Source organism: Triticum aestivum, chromosome 6B (genome assembly GCF_018294505.1).
Source record: "Triticum aestivum cultivar Chinese Spring chromosome 6B, IWGSC CS RefSeq v2.1, whole genome shotgun sequence".
NCBI classification, from domain to species: Eukaryota; Viridiplantae; Streptophyta; class Magnoliopsida; order Poales; family Poaceae; genus Triticum; species Triticum aestivum.
This window is the reverse complement of record NC_057810.1, coordinates 136,296,578-136,308,504: the sequence shown is the minus strand read 5'-3', so window position 1 is coordinate 136,308,504 and position 11,927 is coordinate 136,296,578. Positions and strand designations below refer to the sequence as shown.

General features: G+C 42.2%; 1 protein-coding gene across 1 annotated transcript; it reads right to left on the bottom strand.

Annotated features, from left to right (window-relative positions):
• Window positions 1-394: 394 nt before the first annotated feature.
• On the bottom strand, window positions 395-4,424 carry LOC123133764 (uncharacterized). The gene is made up of 2 exons (XM_044553172.1): window positions 4,263-4,424; window positions 395-2,565 (listed from the first exon to the last, which is right to left on the bottom strand). The coding sequence occupies exon 2, from the start codon at window positions 2,403-2,405 to the stop codon at window positions 405-407; it is 2,001 nt and encodes a 666-aa protein (XP_044409107.1). The 5' UTR covers window positions 2,406-2,565; window positions 4,263-4,424; the 3' UTR covers window positions 395-404.
• Between the last annotated feature and the right edge of the window lie 7,503 nt (window positions 4,425-11,927).

Sequence of the window (11,927 nt, the reverse complement as noted above, 5' to 3'; positions counted from 1 at the left end):
CTTATGCGAAATTTTTGTGATTTGTATATGCGACAGCGAAGCGAGCGAAATGGGCCAAGCCCAGCTAAAGCTGCTGCAGGCGCCCATTAGAAGAATACACATTAACGGGCGCTAAATAGGAAATGCCGGTGGGCAGCGTGGATTCTTTTTGTTAGTCAGACTTCGCGCTTTTGTATTAATGGGTCCGCTTGGCGGCCCGTTTCAAGGGCAGGTTCTTTTTTGCGTAAATCATTGAAGGAGCCCAAGAGGCTTGGGCAGATTTTCGACCTGACGCAGGAAAAGAAACAGACGTTTTTCTGTACTGATGAGTTTTTAGACAGAGTATATACTCAGATACGTGTTAATCATCCACTGGAACAAAAAACGGCCTGACACCAATTTAAAAACAGCCGTATGTTCATTAGTCACTCCCTTTCCAAAAATACCAAATAATTAACATATAGTACCACATTTGTTGCCCCATATACCATAGTGAACATAACATCTATTGCTAATCTAGACTTTTCCACGGCTAAGATAGGTGGCACACTCTCGCTTGGGATCAAAACATCATTTTCTGATATACCTTGCAGTTTTAGGAAAGGACCTAGAAGTTGCATGAGGAGGACATGTGTAATTAACTCTCCACCGGTGGCTAGATGCTCAGAGTGGAAAGCACCTCCGCAACGAGGCGCAATATAGCAAATCATCTCCAACCAAACTGCGGCAATGAGGTCCCAACAACCAACTTCTCGATGGATGTGAATGAGCTCCTGGGCCACCTTGCATGCACGAGGCAACACTGGAGAAATGAGAGTTTTCGGTGTACTCATCTGAACTCGGTTCTCTAGAAATACCTTCTCCATGGCATCCTGCTCATCTAGACCTCGATGAGCCTCCATGGTCTTAAGAGCATTGTTGTGTTGGAGCTCGGTGGTGTTTGTAAGCATCACACCACACTTGAAGACGAGGTACATGATGTAGTTTGATAGCTCTCTGCTCACCTTCTTCGTTTGCTGATCAGAATTAGTACTGTTGGTGTCGTCTTGGAGGTATAATATGTCTGTTGCAATGTGCCAGATCAACACAGTTGTTGGGAAGTCCTCACCATGGATGCTCTTGTATATATATGTTTCGGCCCTTGTAGATGATGGCCAATGGCTCCAGTCTCGAAGTGCTAATTGACCATGGAAGCTGGCAAAGTTCCAGTCTTCTTGCCTTGTCCCAAATTCCAACAATTTGTCGAGGACAAACCTCTTGAGGTTATCATTTATGGGGATGTGAGTTACTGTCTTGTCATCTAGACGCTTACTGATCCACTGAGCCACAAATGGCATGATTTTTGTCGCATCTTTTTTGGTCAGGCTGTTGATCATATTGTACTGCCTTACCATCTCAGACCAGTACTGTCTTGCACCCCAAGGATGAAGAATACCCCTGGCTAGACTCCGAATCAAATAGCAGGCCTCTTCACTCATTGCAAAGACAGATGCTACATCTAGGGCCAGGGCCCCTATGAGCAATATGTAGGACACAATAACATCGGCTTGACTATAGAGTTGGCTCTTTTGGGCAACCGCAACGAGCACCAGTGTTGCCGAGGTTGAAATAATGGGGAAGATAACAAGCAGGCAGGAAAAGGATAGATGAAATAGAATAGCTATACTAAGACGACCGGGTCGTGATTCGTTCATCTCGAAGGGAAAGATAACAAAAAGCTTGTGACGCAACAAAGAATGAAGCGGAGCCTTGGTGTAGAGGCGTTGGTATATATGAACGAGCAGATCGCCAATGTAATAGTAGGCCCTGGTTCGGACTGCATTGTCTTTGAACACTTGGAGCTTGTGCAATATGATGTCAGGCGAAACTTCAGCAGCAGGGGGACCACTCAGTGGAGTATCAGATACGAGTGCTGCAGTACTCGACGAGATTGAGTCATGATATGGACGGTCCCTCCTATGGGCTATAAGCATCTTATGAATCGTATCTTCATAATAGCCATCCGAAGAAAAAGATCCACTTCTAGTAGCTTCGCCATCTTTTTCAACCTTTGGCACGTAGCTCCTCAAGGCATCCAATGAAAATTCCTTGAGCTTCGCTGGGCTGGCTCTGTAAAGGCACAAGGTACGTCCACCGTACCTCAAGCACCCAGAGATGAACAAAAGCATCATGGCAGCCAGGAGCCGCTTATCCGCCCAAGACGGCCTGGTGACGACATAGCCGGCCACCACTACTTGGGTGACTAATCCCAACAGGTGGCGCCTCCACAGCTCATTGTCCTTCATGGAGAAGGCAGTGATGGTTTGTTGTCCGCCTAGGTGAAGGAGCACGAAGGGTGCCCACAAGAAAAGGAGTTGGTGGCGTGGCCCGCTTGCATGGACAGAAAGATGGCCTAGGATGAAAATGGCTACAGAATCGGCGGACATGTAGGCCAGCCAGAGGAGTGAAATGAGGATGCGTGACGTGCTACGCCTGCGTAGGCCTGCGGCGAAGAAGAGGAACACTTGCAGGCCAAAGCTTACAAGAATCAAGCCATGGATCCCCCATTCCGTCCACAGCTTCCCAACATCCTCCAAGCTGATCGACCTAGAAAAATATTGAACTTAATTAGTCATCAATCATGGCTATAGACCCAAATTAATGGAAGATACTATAGCGAAGTTATTTCTTTTTTTAAAAGTTGACTTGTTGTTGGAAAAATAGACCCACAATTTTTATTTATTGAATCTGAAAATAAATATAAATAATGAAGTGCTTGGTGTGATGTTAATCAGAATTTTAATTTATGTTTCATATGTTTAAGGATGGAATTCTGAACTTTATGTAACGCTTCAAAATTTTAGATTATAAATCCAGCAAAATGTTTTAGTCAAAGTTGAAATTGTATTTGATGTTTTATCCAGATAGGTATATATTTGGACAACTTTCATTTGTATGTATGTATTATCTGTGTGTATATGAAAGACACAATTGAAATATTTTTGTACACTTTACTTTTATTATTTTTGAACAAACTTTTTACTATTATTATTATCAATATTATATTTTAGAAATATGGAATGCAAATCATGCTTCAGTCAATACTATATTACAAGATTAGTAATTCACAGGCAATAAAAATCTATACCCTAACACTATTATTTATTTTAAGAACATATGGCAGAATAAGTATAAATTTAAAGACAGAAGAAGGCACGTTTCTGTAAGTATTGTCCATAATAATGTATTGTAACTCATGTTCATTTTAATAGTTTGAGAACTTAAATCAATGTAAAATGGGCATAGCTCCTTTGATACCCATGAGGCAGTGATACAACAAACTCAAATTAGCAATGCAAAACCGTAACTTTTTTTTTGTAAATGATCTAATTTTAGTTCAAATAATTAGGAAGTACTTTATTTTTTACTTTTGTTAATATCTTAAACCAAATTTGGTTCGAACTTTGCATATTACATTCCAAACATAGCATTCCCTATAATTTGTTGTTTTAATGTTTGGAAAACTTGTGTGGCTTTTATGGATTTCCTTCTTGGTTCATCCATATCTATACCAATATAAAAAGTGCGATTTGCGGAGATCCAACAAATCTCACTCGTTTGACCGCATCTACCCCCCGGTCTACATCGCTCTGAGGTTTAGCGTTAAACATGTTTAGCACTAAACATATGTAACAACCTTCACTAATTAATATCATGCCTACCACTTAATATTAACATGCAATTTATACTCCCTCCGTTCACAAATCCAAGATCTAACTTTTCAGTGAATCGGATATACATACAAAATTCACATGAGGGTAACTACCCCTAGGTGGTAGGAAACATTTGTCCTATATATAGGCACCTACTTTTATTGTGTTTCTTCACTTATTTCATTTCGTATGTAGTCCATATTGAAATATCTAAAACATCATATATTTATGAACAGAGGGAGTATTAATGTGCAATGCAATTAATATTTTGTCTAATATGAACGTGCATTGCATTTACACAATTATTGCGAGTTCTCAACTAGTATGTCACTATGTTCCCATTCATCATTTCCATAGTTATTTGAAACTACAAAACTACTAACATTCCCGTTGTGTGTCCTTGCAATTAATGTCTCAAGTGGTCAAGTTGTGTTTCTTGATACCCCGCAAAATGAAAAAAAATATAGTTGTGTTTCTTGATAAACAAGGTGCCTGAGCTACTAGGGGTGAATTGAAATGTCCCAGCCAAGTGGTAAAGTTTGTGTGACTGCAAGCAAGTGGACAAGTAGAGATGACGATGACTTACGGTACCTGTGTTGAGTGGTGGGAGGGTAGTTCGGCAAGTCGGCGCAGACGACGCAGTCTCCACGATCCCTCAGCGGCAGCGCCCTTACGCACGGCCCCGCTCAACGGCGGCAGCTCGATGGTGGCTGTGGCGGGAAATAAAGAAAGACGGAGAGCGATAGGATACAGTAATCGTTTATCCCGGTCATCTAGTTTATTATGGTGTGCACCTCAATTTATAAGGCAACAAAACAAACAGACGGAACTCGGGCGCTCGATTCCTTGCTTGGACTGGCGCAGCTTGCTTGCTTTGCTTGCAGCCGGAGACGGCCAACGCATGCAAGAACTGGATGCTTTGGACAGGAACCCTCCAGCTCCAGGCTAGCCGCTTCTTTCCGTGTGAATCAGCCTGAGGCTGGGCATCGATGCTTGCTTGCTGCCACGATCGACCCCCATCTCTGGAGCCAGGAGGAAATGCCTTCTCAGTTGCCAACACAGCGTCCAAATTTTCAAGCTTTAAGTAAAACACCATGGGTCGACGTGTTGGTAATGTTTTTTTTAACACAGTAAAGGCACATGCGCTCATATATATATACACACGTATACACTTATTTCTATGAAAACACATGCACACCCTACTTCTATGAGCATCTCCGAGAGACTGAGCCGGCATATCATCTTGAGATTGATGGAATCACCAAAGCACCTTATAGTTGACGGGAACGCCTCCTCTCATTGAACGCGCATCGCGGAGATTCCTCATATAAATCTATGAATAAATGCGAGCATCAGGATATGAACCTAATGGGTTGGGGATACCGTTGTCCATCTAACCATCCAACCAGAACTTGGTTGGCTACGTGTTGGTAATGTTAACAGGCGATTTTCAGAGCCTCCTCCATGAATTCCGATGCATGATATTTTTTGAACTTCCGTACGCGAAAAAAAGACCAAGCGAGCAAATACTCATACTATAAGACACGGCTAAATTATTCCGTGTAACACCAAACTTATGTTGGAAAATCCTCAGATTTTGTACTCCCTCTGATCCATAGTACTTGTCGTTCAAACGGATATATCTAGAAATCTTGATGGTAATATCAATCGGAGGGAGTATTAATTTCAGCATGCATTTCAAATTTCAAATTTCAGTATTAACATGGGACAAATTTAAATATCTTTTTTTTACCGAATGTCAAAATTACAAATCGTTTTCCCTGTTGTGTTGCTCGCTTCGATGTCTTTGAAACTAGATCCAACATTGATAGGTTTCGACCGACGTAACTTGTATTTCCCTACATATTATTTGTACTTTCCCACAAAGTGTACTTGTACTTAGCCGAGTTCCTGCACTAAATGCCCGTCTGCGGTGTACTTGTACTTCAAAATACAGTATACTTGTTGAATGATTATTTCTTCCCTTTTTTTGGAAATGGAGGCATGCCCCCCAGCCTCTGCATCATGATGATACATTGCGGCCATCTTATTAACAATCCAGAATCGTCAAAAAAGTCTTACAGCTCACAAAACGAAGCAGAACAAAGTACCCAAAAAAAAGGAAATTACATGTGAACAAGGACAACCGGCACAATGAAGATAAAAAGGATAAGCTCCCTAGACTCCTATCCTGTTATGCGAGCGCCATCCGAACCGGTTGAAGATAACCCGAGCTACCATCTCCCATTGGTTGCACCCAGTAACCAAAGGCTCCCTGGAGTCCATAGGAGTGAGTAAGGACCACGTACGGATCCAAGCTGTAGCTCTGAAAATAACCTGCAAAAAAGTTAAAGTGTGTTGTCTGTTAAAAATCATATCATTCCTGCAGTTCCATATAGCCCATAATAGCGCACATATTCCAATCCGAATACGAGCCGCAGTAATCTGATCAACCCCAGCTAACCATGTCCCAAACAAAGACGCAATATCAACTGGAGGATTAATATTGAAAGCTATATGAATCGTTCTCCAAAGTAACTTAGCAAGTGGGCATTCAAGAAATAAGTGATGTATTGTTCCGTCATGATCACAAAAACAGCACCGCGAAGAGCCTACTCATCGCCTCTTAATTAAGTTGTCCTTGGTGAGTATCACTTGCTTGTGAACAAACCACATGAAGATTTTAATACGCAAAGGAATCTTAACTTTCCAAATGTGCAGCGACCTTGATAGTGGGCCAGAGTTAATCAGATCCATATAGAAAGATTTCACCGTAAACATCCCATTCGTAGTTAATTTCCATTGTATTGAATCCAGCTAGTTGGAGAGTTGAACTTCTATCAATCTCCGAACCAGGTGCATCCAGGCGGCCCATCTCTCACCAACTAACACATGTCTGAACTGGATGTTCAAGGGAATTGTTTGAAGGATGGTACCCACGTAATCCTCCTTACATTGCACAATATTATAGAGTGTAGGATATTGGATGGCCAGGGGCATCTCTCCTAGCCACATGTCCTCCCAAAATCTTGTTGACATTCCATTGCCAACCAAGAATTTGACCCTACGAAAAAACAGGTCCTTCGTGCGCATAAGTCCCTTCCAGAATGGCGAGTCAGTCGGTCTCATGGTAACCTGGGCTAGTGTTTTCGAGTGCAGATACTTATTGCGCAAGAGTTGAGACCACATGCCCTCCGGCTCAGTCTCTAGTCTGTAGAGCCATTTGCTCATAAGACATTTGTTCTTGATTTCTAAGTTCTCAATACCGAGACCCCCTTGGTCTTTAGGTCGGCAAAGGATATCCCATCGCGCGAGACGGTATTTCCGCTTGGCGTCATCTGACTGCCAAAAGAAGCCAGATCTAAGCCAGATCTAAAGAAATCAAGTCGGTTTTGGTATACATAGCATGAGAATTGAGGACTAACCATGTTTAATGAGTACATGACATGTTTGTTACTGCAAAAGGTTGTAATCAGAGAAGGATGGTGCCCCCCTCCCTCCCCGGGCGGTTGCTAAAGACGGAAGAAAGGTGGGGCATTGAATAATGTATATTTTCCTTTGATTCTCAGTCATAGGATATCAACACTATTTTTGGACCCCCCCTTCTCTCGTGTCCCCCTCGTCCGCCCCCGTGGGCGGTCAGGGGGAAACCCTAGCCGTCGCCCACCAGGCCTCTCCCCTACCTTCCCTAGTCCTCACCACGGCTGGAGGGCACCGTCGGGCGAAGCCCGTCTAGCATCGGTGGCGGCGGGGCCATTTTCCCTCCTCCCCTGGTGCTTTGCGGTGCGGGACGCGGTGTGCTAGTGAGAAGCAAGGCGCTCGCGCGGGGCGGCGACGCGGTCGGCCGCGCTGCGGACGCGGTGGTACGACTGTGCAGCGACGGCTGCGCGGAATTTTTGGTGGGACGTGCTGTCGCATTGGATTGGCGGGGCGGCTAGCTGCGACAGTGGCTCCATCAGATCCAAGCATATGACGATGAGGGTTGCGGCGGTGCGTGATGTCTACTTTATTCTTGTAGACTCGTGTTGGGACTCCAAGCGCAGAGTTTTGTAGGACAGTAGCAATTTTTTCTCAAGTGGATGACCTAAGGTTTATCAATCCGTGAGAGGCGTAGGACGAAGATGGTCTCTCTCAAACAACCCTGCAACCAAATAACAAAATGTCTCTTGTGTCTCCAACACACCAAATACAATGTAAATTTGTATAAGTGCACTAGTTCGGCGAAGAGATGGTGATAAAAGTGTAATATGGATAGTAGATATTGATTTTTGTAATAGGAACAGTAAAAAAACAGTAAGGTAGCAATTGATAAAAGGGAGCACAAACAGTAGTGCAATGCTTGAAAACAAGGCCTAGGGTCCGTACTTTCGCTAGTGCAATCTCTCAACAATGCTAATATAATTGGATCACATAACCATCCCTCAACATGCAACGAAGAATCGCTCCAAAGTTCTTATCTAGCGGAGAACATAAGAAGAAATTGTTTGTAGGGTACGAAACCACCTCAAAACTATTCTTTGCGATCAATCTATCCTAGAGTTCGTACTAAAATAACAACAAGCTATTCTTTCCGATCGATCTAATCAAGAGTTCGTACTAAAATAACATCATATGATACACATCAACCAACTCTAATGTCATCTAGATACTCCAATGTCACCGCGAGTATCCGTGAGTTAATTATACGATATGCATCAAACAATTTCAGATTCATAATACTCAATCCAACAAAAAGAACCTCAAAGAGCGCCCCAAGATTTCTACCGGAGAAACAAAAGACGAGAACGTGCATCAGCTAAAGGAAATATGCCCTAGAGGCAATAATAAAGTTGTTATTTATATTTCCTTATATCATGATAAATGTTTATTATTCATGCTAGAATTATATTAATCGAAAACTTGATACATGTGTGGATACATTGAAAAAAAACCGTGTCCCTAGTAAGCCTCTACTAGACTAGCTCGTTAATCAAAGATGGTTAAGTTTCCTAACCATAGACATGTGTTGTCATGTGATGAACGGGGTCACATCATTAAGAGAATGATGTGATGGACAAGACCCATCCGTTAGCTTAGAATAATGATCATTTAGTTTATTGCTATTGCTTTCTTCATGTCAAATACATATTCCTTCGACTATGAGATTATGCAACTCCTAGATACCGGAGGAATGCCTTGTGTGCTATCAAACGTCACAACATAACTAGGTGATTATAAAGATGCTCTACAGGTATCTCCGAAGGTGTTTGTTGGGTTGGCATAAATCAAGATTATGATTTGTCACTCCGAGTATCGGAGAGGAATCTCTGGGCCCTCTCGGTAATGCACATCATAATAAGCCTTGCAAACAATGTGACTAATGAATTAGTTGCAGGATGATGTATTACGGAACAAGTAAAGAGACTTGTCGGTAACGAGATTGAACTAGGTATGAAGATACCAACGGTTGAATCTCAGACAAGTAACATACCGATAGATAAAGGGAATAACGTATGTTGTCATAACGGTTTGACCGATAAAGATCTTCATAGAATATGTAGGAGACAATATGAGCATCCAGGTTCCGCTGTTGGTTGATACGTCTCCGTCGTATGTATAATTTTTGATTGTTCCATGCCAATATTATTCAACTTTCATATACTTTTGGGAACTTTTTGTACTATTTTTTGGGACTAACATATTGATCCAGTGCCCAGTGCCAGTTCCTTTCTGTTGCATGTTTTTTGTTTCACAGGAACCCAATATTAAACAAAGTCCAAACGGGATAAAAACGGACGGAGAATTATTTTGGAATATTTGTGATTTTTTGGAAGTAAAATCAACGCGAGACGGTGCCCGAGGGGGCCAGGAGATAGGGGGGCGCGCCCCAGGGAGGCAGGCATGCCTTGGACTCTCCTGCCCCCCCCCCCCCCCGTAAGGCGGTTGACGCTCTTCTTTTGCTGCAAGAAAGCTAATTTTATGAGAAAGATATGGGCGAAAGATCCACCCCAATCGGAGTTATGGATCTTCGGATATAAAAGAAATGGTGAAGGGGCAGAATCTGAGAACGCAGAAACAGAGAGATAGATCCAATCACGGAGGGGCTCTCGCCTCTCTCACGCCATGGGAGCCAAGGACCAGAGGGGAAACCCTTCTCCCATCTAGGGAGGAGGTCAAGGAAGAAGAAGAAGAAGGGGGGCTCTCTTCCCCTTGCTTCCGGTGGCGCCGGAACGCCGCCGGGGGCCATCATCATCACCGTGATCTTCACCAACACCTCCGCCATCTTCACCAACATCTCCATCACCTTCCCCCATATATATCCAGCGTTCCACTCTCCCGCAACCCACTGTACCCTCTACTTGAACATGGTGTTTATGCTTCATATTATTTTCCGATGATGTGTTGCCATCCTATGATGTCTGAGTAGATTTTCGTTGTTCTATCGGTGATTGATGAATTGCTATGATTGGTTTGAGTTGCATGTTTTATTATTGGTGCTGTCCTATGATGCCCTTCGTGTCGCGCAAGCGTGAGGGATTCCCGCTGTAGGGTGTTGCAATGCATTCATGATTCGCTTATAGTGGGTTGCGTGAGTGACTGAAACACAAACCCGAGTAAGGGGATTGTTGCGTATGGGATAAAGGGGACTTGATACTTTAATGCTATGCTTGGGTTTTACCTTAATGAATCTTTAGTAGTTGCGGATGCTTGCTAGAGTTCCAATCATAAGTGCATATGATCCAAGTAGAGAAAGTATGTTAGCTTATGCCTCTCCCTCAAATAGAATTGCAATAGTGATTACCGGTCTAGTAACATAGTCAATTGCTTAGGGACAATTCCACAACTCCTACCACCACTTTTCCACACTCGCTATATTTACTTATTGCATCATTATCTAAACAGCCCCTAGTTTTTATTTATGCGTTCTTTATTATCTTGCAAACCTTTCCTATCACACCTACAAAGTACTTCTAGTTTCATACTTGTTCTAGGTAAAGCGAACGTCAAGCGTGCGTAGAGTCGTATCAGTGGCCGATAGGACTTGAGAGAGTATTTCTTCTACCTTTAGCTCCTCATTGGGTTCGACACTCTTACTTATCGAAAGAGGCTACAACTATCCCATATACTTGCGGGTTATCAAGACCTTTTTCTGGCGCCGTTGCCGGGGAGTCATAGCGTGGGGTGAATATTCTCGTGTGTGCTTGTTTGCTTTATCACTAAGTAATTTTTATTTGCTGTTCTTAGTTGTTTTCTATCTTTAGTTATGGGTAGGAAACGCAAAATACCAAAAAAATTAGTTGTACCTACTGAACCAATGGTTGAGAACCACTCAAAATCTATCACACTCCTGAAGCTTTTTACTTGGATCATCTTCGATCCCTTTGTGCTCGTGCTGAAACCCCCACTAGCTTAGTTGAGGGCAAATCTTTAGATGAGCATGCTTGTTTTGTGCGACACCGTATATCTCAAAAGGGGAAACTTTTACTGGATCAAATTCATCATTTGCAATGCTATGCTTGGAATTTATGTGAAATATATGATATTACTTGTTGTTCTGAAAACCCTAAGAAACACCTTCCCTACCAATGTGAGTTTATTGATAATGGAATCGTATCTTCATATGCTAAGGGTGTTTATAATTACTATGATGTTCAACAAATTGAAGAATTTGTTGCTTTTAAGGGTGCTTATGAAATTGCTTCTTTGATTGAAAAGTATGATGCTACTCTCTACAAATCTGAAAATTTTGCCATACTTGAATATTGTTATGATAATTATGCTTCTAATGCCTATGTTAAACTATATATTGAGAAATTATCCGCTGTCCAAGAAGAGACTAATATTTTACAGGAAGCTATGGAAGAAGAAATTGTTGAAACTGTGAGCTCATTGGATGAAAAAGATGATGAGGAGAGTGAAGAACAAAAGGAGGAAGAGCGGATTGATCACCCGTGCCCACCTTCTAATGAGAGTAACTCTTCAACTCATACATTGTTTAATTCCCCTTCGTGCTTACCGAAGGATGATTGCTATGATGATTGCTATGATCCCGTTGATTCTCTTGAAATATCCCTTTTTGATGATGCTTGCTATGCTTGTGGCCAAGATGCCAATATGAATTATGATTATGGAGATGAACTTGTTATAGTTCCTTATGTTAAACATGAAATTGTTGCTATTGCACCCACGCATGATAGTACTATTATCTTTTTGAATTCTCCAAACTACACTATATCGGAGAAGTTTGTGCTTATTAAGGATTATATTGATGGGTTG